The sequence below is a fragment of the Elephas maximus genome, chromosome X, assembly GCF_024166365.1.
Source record: "Elephas maximus indicus isolate mEleMax1 chromosome X, mEleMax1 primary haplotype, whole genome shotgun sequence".
Lineage (NCBI taxonomy): Eukaryota > Metazoa > Chordata > Mammalia > Proboscidea > Elephantidae > Elephas > Elephas maximus.
In genome coordinates this window covers 68,444,395-68,470,074 of record NC_064846.1, presented here as the reverse complement: position 1 = coordinate 68,470,074, position 25,680 = coordinate 68,444,395, and the positions used below count along the sequence as shown (strand labels likewise).

Genomic DNA, 25,680 nt, shown 5'->3' with positions numbered 1-25,680 from the left:
AAGCTGCTGCTAAGGAGGCAGTTAAGAGAACTGAGCAAGCCATTACACTGACTATGACCTGGGCCAGTTATCGGCAGAGATTCCGACAGCAGGGATGCCAAAGGCAGAGAGGTCTGCACGGCGGAGAGGAGGGTGTGCTTGGCCAAAAGCGGGTGTAGCACAGCGGATAGAAGGGCTTGCTTGCTTGCACGGCCAAGAGAAGGACCTGCTCGCGTGGCTGAGAAGGGCCTGAGAGAGCTGTCCAGCTTGGAAGTTGTCCTGCACTGAAGAACATAAGAATGTGCTCTCCACCTTGGGGGAACATTCTAAACCTCACCTATGTGCTTTCTGATCCTAATCCCGAGTTGTTCATGTCGCTTCCAATTTGATCTTGATTCCAAGTTACAGCCTGTTACTGCCCTGTAAACCACATGACTGTGAATTCTGTGTGGTTACTGCAAGGAATTATTGAACCCAGCGGAGTAGAGAGTTCTGTGGGGGTAAGGAATGGTGTCCAAAATGGTGAAGAAGTTGGATAGTGGATATATGTTTGACACCCACCTCATAGGAACCAACTCTGTGCTGATCCTGATTCTTTTCATTCATGAATTTAGGTGACTCCTTATGCTGTTAGATTACAATGTGTCTGTCTGCATAACTGTTTTCAAGTCTGTTGGGTATATACCTAAATACCCTTGTGTCTATCTGGTTTCGTATAAAGGTAAGCACATAGTTGGCTTTTTAACTTTTAGCTATTACAACTGATACATTTTGCTACACTGTATTCTAATGTGAAAAAGCAGGGATTCAGAGAATTAAGCAGTTTGGCAGCTAGTGCAGTTTAAAAAATGCTTTATTTCTAGTAAATAAGAAAGATTATTTGTATTCCATGTTTATTCTCATAATTTTAGTGCTCTGATGTTCATTTTGCAAACATCTTACAAGCTTTAATAGACACAATGCAACATTCTCAGTCAGATTTTCACATTTAACAAGAAAGGCACATGTTAAGATGATCCGTAATTGAAACTGATATAGGAGATAATTGCATGTGTCCTCAGCAACAAAGGTATCTTTATGCAAAACTCAAACAATTAAAAATGAAACATTGTTTCAACTGACACACAATATTTTTAGAAAGCAGATGTGTCTGTCACATTGCTTTTGTTACTGTCATGGTATAAGGATGTTTCAGGGCAAGAGTAGGATTTTGAATCAGCCAAAAGGATTATGCTGGAACAAGGTGAAATTGTGCTCTGAGTCAACCCTGGCTCCTGGTAAGCTGAGGATTTGGCATCATACATAACATTCTGCTTGTATGTCATTTTGATAATATTTTGTTCTTGTTTAGCTTTTATTACATCTAACGTAGCATCAATCTTGAATAAAACAATTTTCATTTAATTTGACTCTCATTCTACTATTCTATATAATATCTGCATGTTACAATTCCAAGATGTATAACCCATAAAACAATTCAGGTACATTCAGTCCAGTACTCTTAATTTCTCTACCCCTTGTCATATAAGCGCAATGTCACTGTCCCATGATATCTTATTTCTTTCTCCAATTGTCTTGTCTTTCAGGGTTTAACAGTGATATATGGTTTTCTGGATTTTAATAAATAATAATTTGATAATCATTTTTAAATGACATTCGTTTTAACATAAGGAATTTTATCATTTAACATATGCATTTTAAATGACGGGTAAATTTGTCCAGGAAATTTGTATCAGGAAATGGATAACATTCAACCCTCTGAAATGGATGATCTTGGCAATTTGCTGCCCGATATTTTAATCCCAGGAAGTAGTCCATCCTGCATAATTTTATTAATCTAACTAAAATAATTTTGGACATCAGTATATAGGTTTTTTTTTTTTAAATTTTGGACAGGAATACAGTCTTTAATTCCAAGTTAATTGGTACAAAATAAATTACCATTAATAATAGCTAACACACAAAGAAAGAAGAGTCAAAAACAAAGAATTATAGATATGAGTATGCAAAATCAAGATGATGTAAGAACAAGCATGTTAATCATTTCAGTTAGTAGTGATCACATTAAAGTTTCCTTTAAGAAGATAAGGACTATCTTGTGGTTTTCAGAGACTGCAGATGTTCTCCTACAGAATAGGACTCAGTACTTTTAGGTGGGGACATTGAGTGAAAATAACGTGCACATTTTACCACCACCTTCCCAAGGTGACCACATGACTATGTTCTGGCCAGGGTACGTGAATGAAAGTGATGGGTAAAATTCTGATTTAAGTTCTCAAAAGTAAATATGTGTCTCTACTTTATGCCCTTTCTTTTCCCTTGTTTCTGATATAATAATGTAGTGCGAACTCTCTGGGACTGGACAAAGAAAGGCAAGACCCCAGAGATAGTTAGGAAAAACAAGAGAGGGATTCTAACATATGGTGAGAATAACAGCACCTTTTTACGCTTGTACTGAAAGTTTAGGTGAGACATAGGTAGTTCTATCTTACATAAGTCACAGCTTTTTGGGGTCTGTATTCCAGCATCTGAAACTATATCCTAAATTAGCCTTTGCGCTCTAAGGTATTTATTCAAAATGAATTAAAGCATATATCCCTAGTAAAACTTGTACACAACTGTTCATAGCAGCTTTATTTGTGATAGTTAACAGCTGAAAACAACCTAATGTGCGTCAGCAGATGAATTAATAAACAAAGTGGAATATTACTCAATAATAAAAATAAATGAACTATTAATACACACAGCAACATGGATGAATCTCAGAATAATTATGAGAAGTGGAAGAAGCCCGACAAAAATATTTTAAACTATATGATACCATTTATATAAAATTCTAATGCAAACTAATATAATAGTGATAGAAAACAGAGTGAGTACCTCCAGTGGAAGGGGGGGTTTAGGAACGGTGAGCGGATTAAAATGGGGCACAAAGATACTTTTGGATGTGATGTGTATATTGATTATCTTGACGTGAAGATGGTTTGTTGGTTGTCTACATATGTCAAACCCATCAAATTGTACATGGTATATACAGGCAGCTTATTGTACGCCCATAATATCTCAATGAAGCAATTAAAAAATAATAGCTAACACATATCTTTCTTACAAATGCCAGCAACTATTAAAACCACTTAAATTACTCATTTAACCCTCATCACAATTCCTCTGAAGTAGGCAGTATTTTTTCCCAATTCTACAGATGACAAAACTAAAGCAAAGGGGCAAAAAGATACTGCCTAAAGTCACTGAGGTAGTAAATGGTAGAACCAGGGTTTGAACCCAGGTAGTTCAGCTTCAGAATTTGTACTTTTCACCAAGATTCATGACTAAATATTACACACTGACTCTAATTACCTATAATCATATAATTAAAGAATAGAGAGAGGCATGTACCTGGCATTTTTATTCAGTCAATAAATATTTACTGGTGGTCTGCTATGTGCCAGGCACATTTTTGGGTATTGAGGCTATAGAAGTAATCCAATATGACAAAGTTCCTGCTGCCATGGAGCTTACATTCTAGAACATGGACTTTAGAATCCAGTACAGTAGGGTGTAAATCTAAGCTCTTCCTCTTTCAAGGAGAGTGATTAAGTAAGTTACTTATCTTTTTTAAGCCACATTTTCCTTTTCTATAGAATGGGAGTGATAATTTCACTGTAAAAATGAAATGGGATGGTATTTGAAAAACATTTAGTACAATGCCTCATACTTAATAGCTAGGATGGCAATAGTGGTGGTAGTGATGATGGTTAACAGTGGTGTTGCCATCATTGTCACAATCATTATCACCATCGTCAGAATCAATTAATGTAGTCAACGTCTGGGACTCAGTGTAGGAGGAAGATACAGCACTCTAAAGCTTGCTTAAATGAGATGCTATAGCTACCTGTGGAACCAGGACTGACACCTCAGTATTTTGATTTAAAATGTCATGTTCTCTTTGTTGTTGCTGTTGTGTGCTGTCGAGTCGATTCCAACTCATAGCGACCCTATAGGACAGAGTAGAACTGCAGTGTAAATACTATCTATGAAATTTTGATACCAGCCTCAATTTTAGAAAAGGTGGAATAAGGTGATAGAAAGCCCTAGATGCATTCGCATAGATTCGTTCTTTAGAAATGATGTTTTACTTTTTCAAAAAGAAATAAATTATAAACAAACATGTTGAGAAAGCAGATAACGATGATGATGTTGATGATGATGATGATTAGACCAGTGTATTTCTTTTAAGGGCTACAGCTCTCTAAGTTGATAACACAATAGAGGTCTTAAGTAGGATGCCATATATGTCAGTTAACAGAATGAAGTAAACTGGGTGATGGTCATTATCTAGAATTTAAACCAAGTAAAAATTAATTGGTCTTAAAGTGACATTTTTTCTCAATATAGAATCTGTGCACACAATTTTTAAATGCAGATTAGGGGTGTATTCCACATGGTATAGCATTAGAAAGCTGACTTCACAGGCTTCTAGTTTGTTATGTTGCAAACACACACACACACACACACACACATAGACACAGATATGAACCTCCTTCCCCAGTTTCACTCATCCACTAAATAAATATTTATTGAGGACCTACTATGTGTTTACAATGGTAAAAAAAAATTTTCTTTGAAAATGCTGTTCAAGAAAGATACCATCATATTAACACTTGCAAGCGTGCATAACACTGCCAGTGTCATTCTGATAAGTGCTTTAAAGCATTGACTGTTATTGAACATCTCAAGTTGATTTTGCTCTTAGTCCAGCTGGCAAAATTTATTTGTAATTGGTGCTTTATTGGGTGAGACCTGTAGTCAAGGTTTTATAATAAATCAGTGCTCACCAAGTGCATTGTCTACCTGTACACATCTGTTCTACTTCTTTCCTAATCAGCAGGCAGAGTAGCGATTTAGGATAAGCTCCAATGTCTTTTTACTTTAGTGTGTTTCTCCTTTCTGTTACTTGTGTGCAAAGATGTGGCCTCCTGACTTCCTACTCTAGTTTTGTTCCCTTTACTCTCTCATACTCTACCTTAGTGGTCAGAAATGACTAATACTGGTGTTCAAGAGGACATTCTCTGTGTAAGCAGCAAAAATACACAGGAATATACTACTTGCAATCAAAATGAAGATAACATCTGTACTTTACATAGGAAGGAGAAAGAAAGGGGGTGTTGTAAACTTGGAGAAGGGGGTAAAAAAGGAATTAGGATTTCCCAGAGAGACTGCACAAAAGCAACACTCTTTTAGGTTATTGATCTCTCCCTTACCCTTTGAAGATTTATTCACACCAGGAAGTTAATAAGGACATATGAAAATACATGATTTATGTATATTATGGAAAAATCTGAGCCAATAAGTATTCAGATGGGTTAACTTTTCTCCCCCTTCTGGCTATATATAACTTAGCTTGAACAATGTCTTAGTTATCTAACGCTGTTATAACAGAAATATCACAAGGGATGGCTTTAAGAATCAGAAGTTTATTCTTTCACAGTTTAGGGGGCTAGAAGTCCAAATTCAGGGTGCCAGCTTCAGCAGAAGGCTTTCTCTCTCCATTGGCTTTAGGGGAAGGCCTTTGTCATCAATCTTCCCCTGGTCTGGGAGCTTCTCAGCACAGGGACCCCGGGTCCAAAGGGTGCACTCTGCTCCCGGCTCTTCTTTGTTGGTGGTAGGAGGCCCCTCCCCTCTCTATTCAACTCTCTCTTTCATACCTCAAAAGAGATTGACTCAAGATGCAACCTAATCTTGTAGATTGAGTCCTGATGCATTAATATAACTGCCTCTAATCCTGCCTCATTGACATCATAGAACTTAGGATTTAGAACACATAGGATAATTATGTCAGATCACAAAATGGTGGGCAACCACACAATACTGGGAATTGTGGTCTAGCCAAGTTGACACACATTTTGGGGGGGAACACAATGCAATCCATAACAAACAACAGTTTTGTTGATTTAATGCTGGTCACTTTGGGACCAGTTTTTAAATAAGGAAATAAAAATCCATACCTCTATTAAAGTAGAAATTGCTTTTAGAATGCTTTTTTCCCCCTTCTATCATTGATTTTTAAAATACATTTTTAGCATCAAATCTGGTATCAGTTTGCCAACTTACTTGTATGCCTGCCAATATATTCCTGTGATGTTTCTTAATTCTAATCTAATGCTGGCCTAATTGTCATGCAACAAGACCCACTCATGGTGACAGATTGTGTTGTGTCTGTGGGGTGTGGATAAATGCAAAGACTATCATATTAATATTTCTCACAGGATCTATTTTAAGCTTTTCTCAATAGAAATTCTCAAATAAGGGTAAAATAGTGCAGCACAGGCAAAGCTCTTCATTAAAATATATAATTTAGGTAGATGACCACATATATTTTGGCATTGTCCTTTTTTGTTGGGTGAAGATGGAGGATGTGCTCACCTTAACATGTTGGTTAGCCTTAAATCTTGACTAAATGATTAACATTACAACAATTCACTATATAATTTATCAAGATAGATACAACGAACATTTCTGTGACTTCAGTAGTTCACTGAGGATTTTAATGGTATTAGATTGTTCAGTGATAAAAGGGTAAAAATATAACTAAAATCTCTCATATTTTTGCAGATGACCTCTAATAGTGCAAATATAAAAAGATCTATTTTAGTTCTGCAAAGCAGAGAATGGTAGTTTTTAATGTTATATCCTTAGATATGGACAAAGTTTTTTTTTTTTAATTTTATGAGTTTGTTTATTTGGGAAAGTTAAATTTATTATTATTCATAATAAAAGAGATGGAAAACCAGAATACTGATTGTTCAAGGCATTAAAGAGCCAAGGACACTTTCTTGGAAGAGTCTATTGAAACCATTATCCTCAGGCAATGTCTTCACAGACAAGTTGAATTCTAACATTGAGCCATTGGCAGTTGACTTTGATCAATGAAGACAGACAATATGAAAATCTTGGGCTAAAAATAAATAACCAAAATGGAAAGACAAAAAGCACACTTTGATTTTCTAGGATAATAGATTTGTGCCTATACAGATAAAACCATAATTCCACTTTTGAAGAATCAAATTATATTAAAATGACAAAAATAAAATAAAACAAAAAAAACTCTCTTGGTCTAGGAATAAGCCATTAAATAAAAAATATAGAACATTCATCCTCTTACTACATTAAATGTATCTCTCTTTGTATTAACCCTTATTTCAAAACAACCCCTAACCTCATCACCAATTTTCTGTGATTATTTGAGAAAGCTCTCACAGTTACTTTTGCATAACTGTAGAGAGGACAGGAAACAGACCAAATTTGGGGGGAAAGCACTTTTAAGAGCAACATTAGATGGAAATGTAAACATTTCATCTATTTACCATATGGTGTACCCATCCTATACAAAGGAGAATGAATCAAAAATGCCAAATGGCCTAAATGTTTCTGGGATCTTAATTTTAATTTAACCTGTTTTCTGACGGTGGATGAGGCAAAAATAGAAGTCATAAATAAATGTGAACAAAAGGGCTTCACCAGGATGGCTGAAAAAAGATTAGATCGCATAGGGTTAAATTAAGATGCTCCTAAGAACCATCAAAATTATTGTTTTAACATTTAGAGATAGTACCTCAATGCCATATAGATATGTCTTATGTTTACTCTTAATTGATGAATTTCCAAGCAGTCTAGTTCTTCTTACTTTGATTAAGAAATAAAGGCCCTCATTTAAAAATAAGCAATACCATAGTATTGAATTGAAAGGGTTCCTTTTCTTGGCCAGTGCTTATGTGAGCCAAGTATATAACAATTTATCAATTCTGACTAAAGTTTTTATATGGCTCCTCATATGGTTGCAAACCCCCTCCCCGCCCCCAAGAAAAAAAAACATTGCCATCAAGTCAATTCTCACTCATAGAAACCCTATAGGACAGGGTAGAACTGCCCCATAGGGTTTCCAAGGAGCAGCTGGTGGATTTGAACAGCTAACCTTTTAGGTAGAAGCCATAGCTCTTAACGTCTATGCCACCAAAGCTCCATATGTTTGCAAGAAATTTACAGTGTTGTCATATCCCACTTCTGAAATCCCTGAAGAATGGAAGAGATTAATGCCACTTCAGCAAAGGAACAAAATTGTGTCCTATGGCACTGGGGGTCTGGACATGCTTTTAAAAAAATGTATTTGAAATAACCAAATTGAAGCTGATTTTTCTTTTTGTTTTTTCCCTTGCCTTCGTTTTATCCCAAATCAGCGGAAATCTGAGGGGAAAAAGCCAGGAAAGGTAAGATTGTGAATTTCAAAGAAAATTGATTTTTTTAAATGTTATGTTTTTTTTTATTAAATTTCTGAAACTACAGTAGTTATTCCATTGAGTTAAAACTGTAAATATTTAGCATGATATACGTTATGGTTCTGCCTTAAAAGAGCTTCACGCTGAGCTGTCTCCACATATTTTATCACTTAAACAGTCCTGGAAGCAATTTTGAAGTCTGATTTTATTTTATTTTTCACCAGCACTTTCTTTTCCCACTGTGCCAAAACAACATACTGCTGACAGCATCATTTTGTGAATCTTCTGGTAATACAGTTACTTTATGATGAATTTTTTGAATAAAAAAACGACCATTTTGGTGTCAATTCACAATTTAGCAGTGTCAGCAAAAGTTGCTTAATATGAACCATGAAGATCTCTGATAAAGTCCCAGGGAAGAACCCTGTAACTAAACTAAATAGGTTAATTGGCAAAATGATGTTCTCAGAGAAATTGGGCGTTAGAATGTCATCTTCCAAACTGAAAAATTTTAAAAATTCCGTTCAAATATATATGAACAGTCCAGTTTTCTTGAAGTTGTTTTTCAACTATTAAAAAAAAAAAAAACTCACACATGCTGTTAAATTATAAGCACCTCACTAGTTAAGTTGCACTACCTCTAAAAATAAAGTTACTAAAGTTTTCCTGCTGTTCACTGGCAATTTTTTCCTAGCATCTATGCCATGGTTTCCTCACCATATTTTAAGGTTGAAAGAAATGAGTTTCACTTACAAGCTTCTGATGAAAGATGTTTTAGAAATTAAATTCAGGAAGCCTTAAACTGTATCCATATTAGAAGTCAAAGTATTACCATTACTGTATGCTAGGTTAGATGTGAAAGGGGTGAACCATCCTATTTTAGTTTGAGGGTTCAAAATTTGCTTTTGAAAAGGAACTCGCTAAAGAGTGGTCTGGGCTATGCCAGGAAGTAATCTGTTAGCCTTGGATGTCTTTATCGAGTGTAAGAATTGCCTGAAAAGGGCATCTGACTAAAATGCCAAAGTGATGTTTGAAAGATAAACTAAAATTTATGTTTGAGAGATAAACTAGAGTAAGAGTATCAGAGAGTTTTAAATCAGTACATCTTTCTGCGAGTTTTCAAATGCCTGTCTGAGAGTCAGCTCCTCCCAGAAGACAAAAGGTCACAGAAGAATTCTCCAGTTAACAGTGGGAAAGAAAGGAAGCAGGGGAAGTAAAATGTCACTGGCTACTAATGTATAGTATGTGGAATTACACACACACACACATATATACATATATATATTTTGAGGGCAGTGGTGGTTCAGTGGTAGAATTCTCCCCTTCTGTGTAGAGGACCCAGGTTCAATTCCTGGCCAGTGTGCCTCATGCACAGTCACCACTCGTCTGTCAGTGGAGACTTTATTGCTACAATGCTGAACAGGTTTCAGTGCAGCTTCTGAACTGAGATGTACTAGGAAGAAAGTCCTGGTAATCTGCTTTGGAAAATTAGACAATGAAAACCCTATGCATTTTCACAATGGTGACATCCGTACTGCACACAGTTAAGTGCCTGGCTACTAATTGAAAGATTGGCGGTTTGGACCCATCCAGATGCACCTAGGAAGAAAGGCCTGGTGATCTGCTTCCAAAAGGTTAAAGCCACGAAAATCCTATGGAGCCCAGTTCTACTCTGAAACACATAGGATTGCTATGAATCAGAACTGACTTGACAGCAACTGGTTTGGTTTTTAAAGAGTCCCTGGGTGGTACAAATGGTTAAATGCTCAACTACTAGCCTAAAGGTTGGCAGTTCAAAACCACCAAGAGGTGCCTCAGAAGACAGACGTGGCAATCTGCCTCCTGAAATGTCACAACCTTGAAAACCCTGTGGATCAATTCTGCTCTGCAAATATGGGGTCTTCAAGAGTCAGAATCAACTCAATGGCACCTATCGACAACAACATAGCCCATCTGCAACCGATCATGTGGATGGTACAGGACCGGACAGCAATTTGTTCCATTGGAATTATGGTCTTCGTGAATTGCTTACCAGCTAAATGGCTGCTAACAACAACATACAGTTAGATGATAGATACATAATTAGATAGATAGATGATAGAGATAGATAGATAGATAGATAGATAGATAGATAGATAGATAGATAGATAGATAGACAGACAGACAGACAGACAGACAGACAGACAGACAGACAGATAGATAGATGATAGATAGATAGATAGATAGATAGATAGATAGATAGATAGATAGATAGATAGATAGATAGATAGACAGACATATAGATAGATAGACAGACAGACAGACAGATAGAGATAGATGATAGATAGATGATAGATGATAGATAGATAGATAGGTAGAGAGAGAGAGAGAGATAGAAGTCCTGCAAACTTTAGGTTTTCTGACATTCCCAACCATTATGGCAAATTTAGCAAAAGACCTGTTGCTCAGTTATTTAAAAGTTCAAATTTTGAAGAACAGAAGTATTGGCAAATTTTATCCAGTATAGTTACCCTGTAAAGAGGAGATCATCTTTCTTTTAAAAACTTAGGACTCTGTATTCTTCACTTTGCATTGAACCCATGTCCCTATTCAGAAAACTGTTTTATCACTTCATTAAATATACACCTAGATGTCCCCAGACACCCTGCTAAATCAGAACTGAAACCATTCCTGAAGCCCACTTTTCAAAGATTAGACAGGCCTGTAAAACAAGGAAAACATGTGAGGAACATACTGCCTGGATCAATCAACTATACGAGACCAAATGGACAACTCCTGACCAAAAGCAAGACTAGAAGGCAGGAAGGGACAGGAACTGGATGAATGGACTTAGCGAATGTAGAGTGGAAAGGGGGGGGGTGTTGTCACATTATGGGGATTGCAACCAATGTCACAAAACAATATGTGTATACAATTTTGAATGAGAAATTAACTTCAGCTGTACACTTTCACCTAAAGCACAATAAAATTTAAAGAGGAATAAATAAATATACACCTAGGAAATGAAATTTTAACATAAATTTAAACAGGAAATTTTAAAGCATCAATTTAATCACAGTATAAGGGCCAATGGAAAATGAGACTTGGTGAAAGACATTATTTGCTTTCTTCCATTCTCTTTCTAAACCAAAATAAGCATGATAAAGATACCTACTAATGTTGTGCTTATTCTGTTCTATGAACTGTATGCACATATTTAAACCTCACAATGGCCACTTAAGCTATTTTACAGATGAGGAAACTATGGCACCAAACCAAAAAACCAAACCCACTGCCGTGGAGTCGATTCAGACTCATAGCGACCCTATAGGACAGAGTAGAACTGCCCTATAGAGTTTCCAAGGAGCGCCTGGTGGATTGAACTGCCGACCCTTTGGTTAGCAGCTGTAGCACTTAACCACTATACCACCAGGGTTTCCAACTATGGCACAGAGAGCTTAAATGACTTGCTTAAGGTTACAGAGCTCATAAGTAGAAGAGACAGGGTTTGATTCCAAACAGTCTGCCTCAGAATACCCCAAAAAACAAACCAAACCCACTGCCTTTGAGTTGATCCCAACTCATAGCGACCCTGTAGGACAGAGTAGAGCTGCCCCATAGAGTTTCCAAGAAGCACCTGGCAAATATGAACTGCCAACCTCTTGGTTAACAGCTGTAGCACTTAACCACTACGCCACCAGGAACCCACTGCCGTCGAGTTGATTCCGACTCATAGCGACCCTATAAGACAGAGTAAAACTGCCCCATAGAGTTCCCAAGGTGTGCTTGGCGGATTCAAACTGCCGACCTCTTGGTTAGCAGCCGTAGCACTTGACCACTATGCCACCGGGGTTTCCAAAAATTCAAACCCCTTGCCATCGAGTTAATTCCGACTCATAGTGACCCTATAGGACGGAGTAGAACTGCCCCCATAGAATTTCCAAGGAGCACCTGGTAGATTCAAACTGCCAACTCTTTGTTAGCAGCCATGCCACTTAACCACTACGTCGCCAGGGTTTTTGTCTCAGAATATCTCCTGTAAAAAAAGAAAAGAAAAACTTGCACTCTTAAAACAAATACATCTTTAGATCTCAAAATAATTGTATTTGTTGAATTTTAGAGGGAAGTTTAAATATATTTTAATGTTGTAAGGTGCTAGAAGTGTTTCTGAAAGAGTTGTTGAGTTTTTTATTTTTATTTTTACTTCTGTCAACTCTGATGATGCTGTATAGACTCATCATCAAGCTGTTTTCACTAGTCTCTGCACATTCTGTACCTAGCCTGATATAATATGGTGAGCATATACCATGGAGGTGAAGTCTATCCTCCGATGCCCTTTATTTTTGGTTCATTGCTTTTATGTATACCTTTTGAAGGGTATTTTGGATATTAAATTCAAGAAGCTATAAACCTTAAATATATTAGGTGTCAGAATATTCATTAACTTTGGATTTATTGCAAATGTTTCCATAAAAAGTTGAATTAATCTCTTGAACTCATGAACTTCATCTATTTAGGTTTTTTTTTTTTAATGAATTATAAAATAGAGCTTTTATGTTCAGTTTAATTCAGGGTAAGTGAAGAAAATGAAGATCCTACATTTGTAAAAAAAAGTAAGGCAACATATTATCTTTCCTAAGAATGAAATACCTATATTATATTTTAGATACTAAAACATCAAAAAGTGGAAGATTTCTCAAGGACTGTGCCTGTTTAAATTGAAATGATTTCAGAGGCCTCACCAAACAAATCCTATTTATAGATTCCAAATAGGAGGTTTAAGTTACAGAGGTAGACATTTTATTCTACTCTCTTCTGAAAGATTACATTTCACAGAGAAGCGAGTGGCGAACAGCGGAATAAAAACAAATGCCATACTCCACGGTTCATTCTTTCTTGTGGCTAATAGCTAATTTGGGGGAAAAGAACACATTTCAACACATAGTCACCTGTGATTGAATAGATTAGTGTGAACAATATTTTCCACTAAAAGAGAGTGCAATTTTTTAAAAACTGGTTAATATTTTTAAAATATTATTTTTAATAATATAAATCATTATATTAGCACAGACTGGTTTGTAGATTCCATGTACTGGCTCTCCCTTAGTTAGCATTAAGCTGAAAATTTTCTTGTAGACGTTTTCCTTAAACATCCCTCCCCCTCTTTGGTTAAGCCTGAGAGCAAACTGCCCTCAGGGTTTGAGCAAATGGCCAGCTTTGTTAAAGAGTATGTTCACCAAAGTACTAAACTGAAAATGGCAGAAACAGAACTGACTGAGATTCTCAAAGGAGTATATACCTTATTTTTTCATATTTGCCTGGGGTGAATTTACAAAGTAACTTCTTTTAGACTAGGTTAGTGGGTAACAGAAAAAGCAGCTACAGTGGCAATGCATGTAAAAGCCATTCTCTGCCCTTGGCCTACCCGCTTCCAGAATCTTGTCATTTGGGTAGTCATTTGCTTCAAAGCTACATGAGGAAGAGAGGAGCAATGAGAATGTTCCAGTGCCCATGTTGCTGGTGTCCCCAAGGTATTTCTTCATCCCCTATTGTATTCAACAATCTAGAAATATTTGGAAGTTCTTTCTTCAGAAAAAAAAGTATTCTTCTAGCATCGTATTTTAAGAGTTTGTATATGGTATGGTGCATTGAGATATTATTTAATGTTACCTTCAAATTAGCCTAATTTTAATGGTATGCTTTGGAGGAGATATACCCATATGTTTTGGTTTTAGTGAAAGATTATTTTCATGTATTACTTTTTGGAGTGTTATGATGTAGCAAATGCGTGAAGCAAAATCTGTGTCCATTATAAATGCCGTATCTTCTATACTAACCTCTTTTCCCTACCATGTAGTTCAGTATTAGTAATAAGAGAAAATTAAATCACACTAAGAGTTCTAATTTAGCATTACCACACCTACAAGGAAACCCATCTTTATTCGTCCTACATATGATCCATAGATATGCCCTTTGTAAAAACATAATACTACAGGCACACTACAATAACTTTTTTTAAGTGTCTTAACGGCTTCTTATTTTGCTTCGAGATAAATAGTTTATTTATTCAACTCAATTGGTAGAGATTATAAATTTGGTCAGTGGAAAAAAGTGGCAAATAATCTGAAGAACACCTCTGCTTTAATCTTTTTGATTCCTCTTCCATGCTTACAGACTTATGCTTACATCTCACATTCAGTGTTACAACTGTTAATTGCAGCAATTGTCATAAACATCCATTTTGTCTTACATCTTTGCGAATTGTTTTTGTTGATTCTGTGGCTCTTCTATGTGCATTCCTGGATGCTATTTTCATGTGAATATAATTTTTAACATGGTGTCCCTTTTTATGATAACTTTAAAAAAATTTTTTGCCTTATGCTATCTTACCTACTTAACTTGAGTTTTTCCTTTAATAGGTCCTCCAGTTAACTCAGTGCCTCTCCATTTTACCTCTTTCATAAAATTTCTTCCTGGCTACATTTATCTCCCTGTCTTATCATTGCCATCCTTGGCTTTTCACCCTGTTTACAGTGCCAATCTCCAACTGTAGATTACTCTTACATATTGTATTCTCCACAGGACACTTATCACTATTTGGGGAAAAAAAAGCAGAAAATTGTACAGAAGATTTAACTTTTTATACATTAATGGCATTAAGCTTCAGTTGGGCTGTAGATATTGTTGAGAAATCTTTTTCTTATTCTGTCATTAACTTTCTATTCCATGCCTTGAGAATGACTGTCTAACCTTTTTTAACCATCTTCAAATTTCTTTCCCAATCTCCAGCCCTGGATTATCGCAAATTATTTTAAGTCCTACGATCAAATCTGCCAGGCACTCCTTGGAAATTCTATGGGGCAGCTCTACTCTGCCCTATAGGATCGCTGTGAGTCCTAATGGACTCGAAAGCAAAGAGTTTTTTTTTTCCTTTTTAATAATAAAATAGAAACCATACTTGTAACTCCATATATTTCTGAGTTCCTTTCTAGTCTCTCATTTATTCCCTCGCGACTTTGAAACATCTAGTTTTTTAGTCTCTTTTTATGTGCTATTTTCTTTTTACCTTTAAAAGTATGAAAATGCCATTTCTCAAGGAAAAAAAATGTAATAACACAACTACCTTTAAGTTGGCTATTCTCTTTAGATATTGCTGTAATTTACTACTAAATTGAGGAAATGATCTCCTCCTATTGACTGCATCATCTCACTACACATTCCTAGATGTAATATGACTATTCTTTCCCTTCCAATTAAAATAGAACTCTTTTGTCAGTTGCCTAAAATTTTCTGCATGCTACATGTAGACTTTTCTGTTACATTTGACATTTGAACCAGAGCTCCTCTTTCATTTTTTTTTAAGAAACCTCCATAAACCCTTCTGTGATCTCTCCAAACCACTGGAACACATTCTCACTTTAAACTTTTTTTTTTGTCAGAACCACCCATTTCTACACATAAGTATCATGTTCACACCTGGGTTGAGAGTTCATGTTGATTAAATACACATTTCATCTGTATCTCCTCAATAGCTAGCACAATAATAGCATATTTCACTTTCTATAAACACATAGTACATTTGTCTTATTTTTAATTTCTTCACTTTGATAAGAAGAGTCTAACAGAACTGACTTAATGAAAAGAAAACTTATTTCCAATTTTTGAGAATAAAACATGGAATTCTCTGTCAATATAATAGCAAATTCTGATTATACCGGGATTTAAAATTTCCCTTTCAGGGTCCTTGATCTTCAGGTGAAATGGAAAGGAATATATGTAATAAATGAGGAACTATGCCCTAATTAAAGTTGCAATATTGCTTTTCAGTGTATATAGAACTTTTCTGAGAAAGTCAATGTTGAAAGTCATTTTCTTTTTTTTATATTATTTTATTGTTGTTGAGAATATACACAGCAAAACCTACACCAATTCAACAGTTTCTGCATGTACAATTTAGTGACATTGATTACATTCTTCAAGTTGTGTAACCATTCTCACCCTCCTTTTCTGAGTTGTTCCTCCCACATCAACATGAATTCACTGCCCTCTAAGATTCCTATCTAATCTTTCAATTTGCTGTTGTCAATTTGATTCATCTAAATAGTTCTTAAATGAGCGTAATGCTCAAGGCAGATATTTTTTACCAGTTAAGTTCAGTTTTAAGAAGCCATCAGGAGATATTTTTAGTTTAGGCTTTAACAGTTATCTTAGGGCAATCGTTTCAGGGGTTCTTCCAACCGTTATGGCTCCAGGAAGTCTGGCGTCCGTGAGAATTTGAAATTCATTTCTGCGTTTTCCCCTCTTTGAGCAGGGTTCTTCTATGGAGTCTTTGATCAAAATATTCAGTAATGGTAGCCAAACACCATCCAGTTCTTCTGGTCTCATGGCAAAGGAGGCAGTTGTTCATGGAGGCAATTAGCCACACGTTCCATATCCTCCTACTACTGACCCTCCCTCGTCTGTTGTTCCAGGCATACAGAGACCAGTTGTTGTGCCTTGGATGGCCGCTTACAAACTTTTAAGACCTACTATGCATCGAACTAGGAGGTAGAATAGAGGCACTAAACATGTTATTAGCCAATTAACTGGGATGCCCCAGGAAACCATGACCCTAAACCTCCAAACTAAGAAACTAAATCCCATGTGGTGTTTTTTGTACATAAGCAGCCTCAGTAGCTACTGTATTTTAAGCAAATAATGCGTGCCTTCTCAGTTTGTTTGCCAACTGTGCCCTCCCCCTGAGAGGTATTTTTGTAAGTGCGCTTTGCTAATTTTTTTAAAAGCAACATGTAAAAAAAATTGGCATAGTGGCACTTACAAAAGCACCTCACAGAGGGAGGGCATGGTTGGCAAACAGACATAGAAGATACATGTCATTTGTCTAAAAATACCATACTCTCATTTTTTTTGGTCATTGTTGTAAATATATCTATCACACAGCTTTTTGCAGATGTACAACTTACTGACAGCAATTACAATAATCGGCTGTGCAATGCTACCCTTAATCAGTGCAATATTTTCATCACCATTTACCCCACTTTTTTTCCTCCCTTCTGCCTCTGGTAACCACTAATAAACTTTGTTCTCTCTGCATTTGTTTTTTCTTGTCTTTTTATACAAGTGAAGTTATACACTATTTGTCCTTTTGTGATTGAATTATTTCACTTGGCATAATGTCTTCCAGCTCCATCCATACTGTAGCATGTGTTAAGACTTCATTGCTCCTACTGGCTGAGTAGTGGTATTTCATTGTATGTATATATCAGATTTTGTTTATCCAATCATCTGTTGATGGGCATTTAGGTTGTTTCCACCTTTTGGCAACTGTGAATACTGCAGCATTGAACATTGTTGTATAAGTCTCTGTTTGAGTCTCTGCATTCAAGTCTTTTGGGTAGGCCTAGGAGTGAAATTGCTGGATCATATGGTAATTTTATTTTTCATTTTTTGAGGAACGGCCACACTGTTTTCCACAATGGCTGTACCATTTTGCATTCCCACCACCAGTAATGGGGTCAGGGTTCCAATTTCCACACATTTTCTCTGACTTTTTTTTTTTATCTTAGCCATCCTAAAAAGTGAAATGGTATCTCGTTGTGGCTTTGATTTGCACCTCTCTGATGGCTAATGAAGCTAGGCATCTTTTCATGTGTCTGGTGGCCATTTGAATGTCCTCTTTGATGGAATGTCTATTCAAGTTTTTGCCCGTTTTATGATTGGGTTATTTGTCTTTTTGTTTTTAAGATGTCCAAATTTATATATATTTTGCTTATTAGGTTCTTGTTGCATAAATGGTTTCAGAAGATATTCTACCAGCCAGTTGCTTGTCTTTTCACTTTTTTTTTTTTTTTGGTAAAGTCTTTTGAGGAACAAAGGTTTTTAGTTTTTATAGGTCCCATTTATTTCTTTTGTCTTTTGCTGTTTGTATTAGATATTAATTATTAGATAATCCGTTGTTAAAAACTAGTCCTTACAGTTTTGTCTCTTCTTTTTCTTCTAAGAATTTTATGGTTTTCTTTTGCACATTTAGGTTCTTAATCCATTTTGAATTTGTTTTTGTGTATGGTGTGAGGTGTGGATTCTGCTTATTTTGTGCATGTGGAAATTCAATGTCCCCAACACCACTTGTTGAAGAGACTCTCCTTTCCTCATTGAATGGATTTAACATCCTTGTCAAAAATCAGTTGACCATAGAAGTGTGGGTTTATATCTGGACTCTCAATTCTATTCCATTGGCCTATGTGTCTACTGTTACACCAGTACCAGGCTGTTTTGATTACCGAAGCTGTGTAGTATGTTTTTAAAATCAGGAAGTGTGAGTCCTCCTGCTTTGTTCTTCTCGTTCAACATTGCTTTACCTGTTCACGGCCTCTTGCCATTCCATACAATATTGAGGATTGGTTTTTCTATTTCTGAAAGAAGACTGTTGGAACTCTGATCAGGATTGTGTTGAATCTATAGATCACTTTGGGTAGTACTGAGTTCTTAACAATATTAAGTCTTCCAATCCATGAACATGGAACATCTTTCCATTTATTTAAGTCTTCTTTAATCTCTTTCATAAGTGTTTTATAGGTTTTTTTTGGTTTTGTTTTTTTGTATAAGTCCTTCACATCCCTGGTTAGATTTATTCCTAGTTATTTTATCCTCTTAGATGCTATTGTAAATGGAATTGTTTCCCTAAATTCCCTTACCGAATTCTCATTGCCGGTGCATAGAAATGCAACTGATTTTTGTTTGTTGAATTTGTACCCTGCAACTTTGCTAAATTTCTCTAAAAGCTCTAGAAGTTTTCTTGTGGACTCTTTGAGTTTTTCTACATAGCAGATTATATCATTTGTGAATAGAGATAATTTTATTTTTTCTTTTCCAATCTGGATACTTAAACTTTGATGCTCTGAATATTTTTTCAAGTATGTTTCTACAAGATCCCAATTTGGTGAACTGTCCTATTGGAACTCTTTATCTCTTTTAAAATATTTTTTCTTAGGTTTTATGCAAAAGGGGGGAGGGAGGCTACAAGGTCACATCTTCATCCTTTTTTCTCATTTCTTACCGAAAACTCTAAACTTCACATCAAAATGTTCTAAACCTTCCAATATCAAACCCATCAATTGTATCTCTGAGAAACAGATGTTTCCACTCTGTGTGTAGCATAATACTAAGGATGTACTGAAATTAAATCATCAATAATCATTTAAGCTGTACGCCCTATTCCTAACGTACGGGAGATAATAGATAGCGACACCTTAAGTAAAATAAGTCAAGGTTTTAAGTGGTTTTGAAAATATGTTTTATTCAAAGCAATAGAAAAGGGGAAAGCATTATAAAAAGGTTTATTTTAATAGCACTGTAACATATACGAAATATGCCATTCCAAGGTGTTTTGCTTTACAATTGTGTTAGGTGTAGTTACAAATTTAGCTTTTCGCATATGTGCTCTTTCCATTGTCACAGATTGGACCATTTTCCACTTTTTTTTTCCCTTAGCAACTATTGGCAGTCATTGCTTCATTCAATACCATTTAATTTGATGTGTAACTTAGAAGCCTTGTCTGGTGCTATCTATGACTAATTCAGCAACTGATACATTGAAATTTGATACTCTAAACTATGAAGCTCTGATAATAATTTATATCTCTGATCTCAACAAACAATTGAAATAATTGTAATTCTAAAGATTTTCATATAAGAAACAGTAATATTGATACCTTCACTGCTAAATTAATGACAACTTTCAAATAAAAAATCCTCCTATTTTAGGAGAACAAATAGTTTTAATTTCACCTTAATTCATACCTTTTGATTTCTGAAAGTAACTAGTAAGGGAAGCTTTCCTAGGGGATTTAGTGAAAACTGTTTTCTAATAAAGTTTGCTAATAGCTTTGATATAAAGATATCTGCTTACTCTGTCCTTTAGAATACTAGATTAACAAACCATGCTTATTTAATCAAACCATATGTTTTTCTTCATGGCTCAACTAAGGATTAGTTACTCTATGGCCTATTGCTCTCATGTCACCAATAGGAGACAGTCTTTTTCAGTACCTATTTGGAGCAAATGGTTTGCTCTCAACTACTAACCTAAAAGTTGGTGATTTGAACCCACCCAGTAGTGCCATGGAAGAAACACGTAGTGCTATGCCTCCCTAAAGATTAAACCAAAACCAAACTTTTTACCACAGAGTAGATTATAGCTAATTAAACCCTATGGTAACACATGGAATTGTCATCAATTGGAATCTACTTGATAGCAATGGGTCATATTCATATGCACTTACCATGCTTTTTTGCAGTGATGTTAGATTTTCCTAGTAGTCTAGTATTTATGATTTTGTAAGCTTTATAGTAAAAACAGGAGACCTAGGTGATGCAGTAGTTAAGCACTCGGCTGCTAACTGGAAGGTTGTTGGTTAGAACTCACCAGCCTCTCCACAGGAGGAAGATGTGGCAGTCTGCTTCCATAAAGATTTACAGCCTTGGAAACCCTATGGGGCAGTTTTATTCTGTCCTATAGGGTCACTAGGAGTCAGAATCAACGCAACAGCAAGGGATTTGGTTTGATTTCGGGTTACAGTAATAACACAACTAATTTTCATTGGGTCATTCAAGCATCACAAAACATTTCAGTATCTTAAAGACAATTTATTACATATGTTCTGTCCCTTAAACATTGTGTTGAGGACAAAAGCAAGCATGCATTAATTTCCGGAGAAATGGTATATGTAGATTGGACTTACGGAGTTGGATGAAGTTTCATAATACATGACTGTATTGATTCAAGTATTTTGTTTGCTTCTATGGAAAAATATCTAGATTTAAGAGTGTAATAGAGTCCTCAGCAGTAGTGGTTTAGAGGTGCTTCTTTCTTGCCAAGTGGTATTTATATTGGAAATTTGACAGGTTTTCTTCTGAACACGTGTTTCCACAATACATTTAGCAGGAGTTGAGAGGTCAGATATTGAGAAATTTATGAATAATAATTACAATTTTAAAATGTCATATCTTATGTCTATTAGGTTAGATACATTGCCTTTAGCAACTTCTTTGTATTCATTTAGTTCCTAATGGTTAAGTACTCGACTACTAAAAGGTTGGCAATTCAAATCTACTCAGAGGCACCTCAGAAGACAAGGTCTGGCAATCTGCTTCCAAAATGTCACAGTCTTGAAAACCCTATGAAGAGGTTCTACTCTGCACACATGGGGTTGCCATGAGTTGGAGTTGACTTGACAGCAATTAACAAAAATAACACCTCATACATTTCCGTGTCATCATACATTAAAACTTTTAAGTTGGTTACATCTTCCACTGAACTCCTAGGTAACTCACGGGTGGCATTTTACCAAAGGGAGTGTAAATATATTAGTCAAGCCTGTAGCCCAATCCTTGAGGATCACAATGAATCTATTCTTGCTCAGTTACCTAAATTATTTTGTGGCTGCTTAAAAAGAACTTGCTAGGATTATTTCATCCTTTGAATTAGAGATATTAAAGTGGTAAATTCTACAGTATATGTTGTGATACAAAGAATTAATAATTCAAGACGTTTTATAAGTTCCTGTAACCTATGCCTAGCATAGCCCTTGAAACCTAGTAAATATTTAATGCAAATCTGTTGCCATTTATTTAACAAATACATATGTGATGATGTCTTTGTATCAGATCCTACACTTGGTGATAAGGATATCAAAGAAATGAGGCAGGCTGTTTGACCTCAAGTGACCCACTGTCCAGTGAGAAAAACAGATATGGAAACAGCAATTTCAGTCTGTTATAACTAGCTTAGTTCATTATGATAACCTATTACAGAACTTTCTTCTTGAATAAGGCTAAATCTCACTTACACATACTGAGATTCTTAATTGGGCTTGCTTGTTTAAAGGTAAGACCATCAATAAATGCATTCATGGTTGTTAAAAATAGATTTCCTTCTTATAATCTTATTTATCTAAATTTGGTCTTCATAGCTTATGTCAATTATATAAGCCATTGCATTTTTATTCTGTTGTAGTGTCATCCTTTATCCCATTATATTTGACTCCTCTTGCCCTAAAGTATTTATTGGATACTCTTTAACAGCTTGTTTTATTATTTATGAATGAGAGCTATTGTTATCCAAATATACTTTAAACATTAAGAGTTGGGTTTTCTCCTTGAACTGCATAATACTTCCAACAATGCATCTCTTGACTATTGTAACCTATTACCCTCCTTATTTTAGTGAAAATAAGACGTGTAGTAGAGCAAGTCTTAAATACTGACCTTCAATCTTTTCCACAGTAAGCAATTGTGAATGTAAGGTTGTAAATCTCTAGCATTAAAGGAACTCTCTCTGAGATCTGTTTCATACTCTGTAATAAAGGTGATTGCTGGGAATTGTTTGTTGTTTAACTCCAGAACAGGTTGTATATCATTTTTATTGATGATAAGATACTATCTACGTAATGCCTATGTAAAGTTGACTGGGTGTAAAATTGATTTAAAACATTATGCTTCAGATTAGCCATAAAGATACCAGTGGCTATTGCAAATCAGGAAATCCCATGCATCTCTGAGCAAAGAAGCCATCTGCGAAAGAAAAGAAAAAAAACACAATTCAATGCAGAAACCAGTGCAGTTATATGTATTAAACAAAAACTCCTAGTGGGAAGGGTTTTTGGCTTTTTGGATTCTGTAAAATAAGTAGATAGCAAATACTCATTTAGTCCAGTTCCTTCTTCATGCCTTATACTCATCAGTTAATATGGCTCACTACACAGTGATTCGCAAATGGAGAGGAAATTTTAGCAGTGATTCATAGTTCTGTCTGTACATTAGAATCACCTAGAACCTTTGAAAATTTGCAGTGCCCAGTTTGCATCCCAGACCAATTATAAAAAAATTTCTGGGGTTGGACCCACTCATTGATATTTCCTAAGATCCCTAGGTATTTCTAATGCACTGCCAAATTTGAGGACTACCTTGTTCAATTCTTACTGCCTTTAATTTGGATTTTGTGAATTTATTTGTTTGTGTGGCAAAATCTTAGTATAAAATTCAAAATTTCACTGAAAGAAAATTAGATTTGTTCTCTTTTTATGAGTTTTAGTAAAATGCTTCCATAATTTTATGCTGATTGTAAAATATAGTTAACGATATGGGACCACTGCCACAGAAAGGGCAAGCAATGACCAGGAACGTGATCACTTGCCAATGAAGTTAATTGACCCAACTGAAAATATGCATATGTCACTTTGAATGATGTTAAATCTTTTGAAAGGCAGCACATACCTTCAATATGTTTAAGCAATCCCTGGTAAACATAGCCAAATTAGGTAATTTTCCCCCCAATCTTATAAATTAGAATTTAAAAGATACTATTTTTATAATGATTTTAGGAGTCCCTGGGTGGTGCTAATGCTTAAACACTCGACACCAACTGAAACGTTGGTTGCTTGAACCCACTCAGAGGTGCCTCAGGAGAAAGGCCTGGTGATCTGCTTCCAAAAGATCACAGCCATGAAATTCCTATGAACCACAGTTCTAGTCTGCAACAGCTGAAGTCGCCATGAGTTGGAAATGAGTTGATGGCGATTTTTTTTTTTTTTGGCTTGATAATGACTTTAGCAGACTAGATTTCAAGAAGACTGTTGCTGTTACTTTGTCAGTTACCTTTGAGTAGGTTCCTACTCGTGGCGACCCTGTGTGTGCTGAGTAGAACTGCACTCAGTAGGGTTTTCAATGGCTGTGATCTTTATGAAGTACATCGCCAGGCCTATCTTCTGAGGCACTTATGGGTGAGTTCAAACTGCCAGCCATTTGGCTAGTACTCAAGCACTTAACTATTTGAGTTACTCAGGGACTAGAGGCTCAGTAGTGATAATAATGTGTATATTTATGTTGATATAAATACCAACCGTAATATACATAATATTCCCTATTTTATTCTTATTGTGTTAGGTATTGAAATAGTGTTGCTTCTGGAGACCCTCCCAATTCGACATAATAGCATATTAAATATTCTCATTTGAAATCCACCAACATACAAAAGCTAAATAATTTTTCCTTTCTTTCTGTGGCTATATTTTAGGACTGCTAGGTAAATGAAAACTTTGTTGGACAGGAAAGACTGCAGGAAAATGATCAGAGTAGAAAAGAGCCAGCTATAATTTGGAGCACAAATGGATGATGGGGGTGAATTGAAGAAAGTGTTAACAAGATAAATACATAGGAACTAGGTGGCAAAGTAATATTGGGCATCCCAGAGATAAAGCTCTGCAGACTGAAGGTATATGTGAGTACTGTTTGATCCATTTACAAAATGTGCAGAAAGCCAAGATTTTTATATTAGTTGGACCTGAAGAGTGTGAACTGTGAATCCTTTATTATATTTTATCCTGCATTCATTATTCAAGGTTCAGCTACCAAGAAATCTTTGTAAGTTTAAATATGAACAGCACCTTATAAATCCTTGGTATATTGTGTATAGCATATTAGAAGGCTGCATGGTTTTTTTTTAGGTATAGAATCTTTTTAAATAAGTGTTGTTATGTACCCAGCACACACTATTTAATATGTAAAATCTTCTTACATGACACTTAACAGTGCATTGGGTTGTTATAACTTTCCATTATTAATGCTTTTTCTAGCAGAGAATATCATTTCTATTTTAGAATCCTTGTTGATATTTTAATAGCAAAACACCAGACACTCAACCACACTGGGGTACTTTATACCATCCAATAACCACTTTTAACTTAATACCTAGTGTAGCTTATTCTCATCAGCCCTCTCAAAAGAAAGCTAACAATGTAATTTATTTTACATCCTATGTGCTTTTGGTTATGTTTGCTTTATCATATGCTTTAACTTTAGATAAGAGTATTCTCCATGGATGGAATCTATAGTGTCATAGGCATGACATCCTATCATTGCTTTGTAAATCCACACTGTACCCTCACTATTTGGCATTACCTCATCTTGTTTTATTTAAAATAGATGAAAACTTTTGTTAATAAAGTATGTTATATATCCTTATATTAAATGTCTTAAGGTTCTCTAGAGAAAAAAGAACCAGTGATATACATATCAAATGTATACATGTATGTATATATATATATATATATATATATATATATATATATATATATATATATAATAACATAACCAAAAAACCAAACCCGTTGCCATCGGGTCGTTAAACCAAAAAAAAAAAAAAAAAACACTGCCGTCAAGTCGATTACGACTCATAGCGACCCTATAGTTCTATAGTTATTGCTGTTGGAAACCCTGGTGGCATAGTGGTTAAGAGCTACAGCTGCTGACCGAAAAGTCGGCAGTTTGAATCCACCAGGTGCTCTTCGGAAACCCTATGGGGCAGTTCTACTTTGTCCTGTAGGACAGGACGTCGGAATCGACTCAACGAGCATTTTTTTTGTTGTTGTTGTTAGTTGCCATCTGGTCAGCT

At 35.6% G+C, this 25,680-nt stretch overlaps 1 protein-coding gene across 2 annotated transcripts in view; it reads left to right on the top strand.

The window, feature by feature from the left end:
• PCDH11X (protocadherin 11 X-linked) overlaps positions 1 to 25,680 on the top strand; it is an 857,900-nt gene that overhangs the window by 454,700 nt on the left and 377,520 nt on the right. For both annotated transcript variants that reach the window (XM_049872539.1, XM_049872538.1), the window contains one exon: positions 8,214 to 8,243. In XM_049872539.1, coding sequence (XP_049728496.1) covers positions 8,214 to 8,243 — 30 coding nt within the window. The remainder of the gene's footprint in view (positions 1 to 8,213; positions 8,244 to 25,680) is intronic.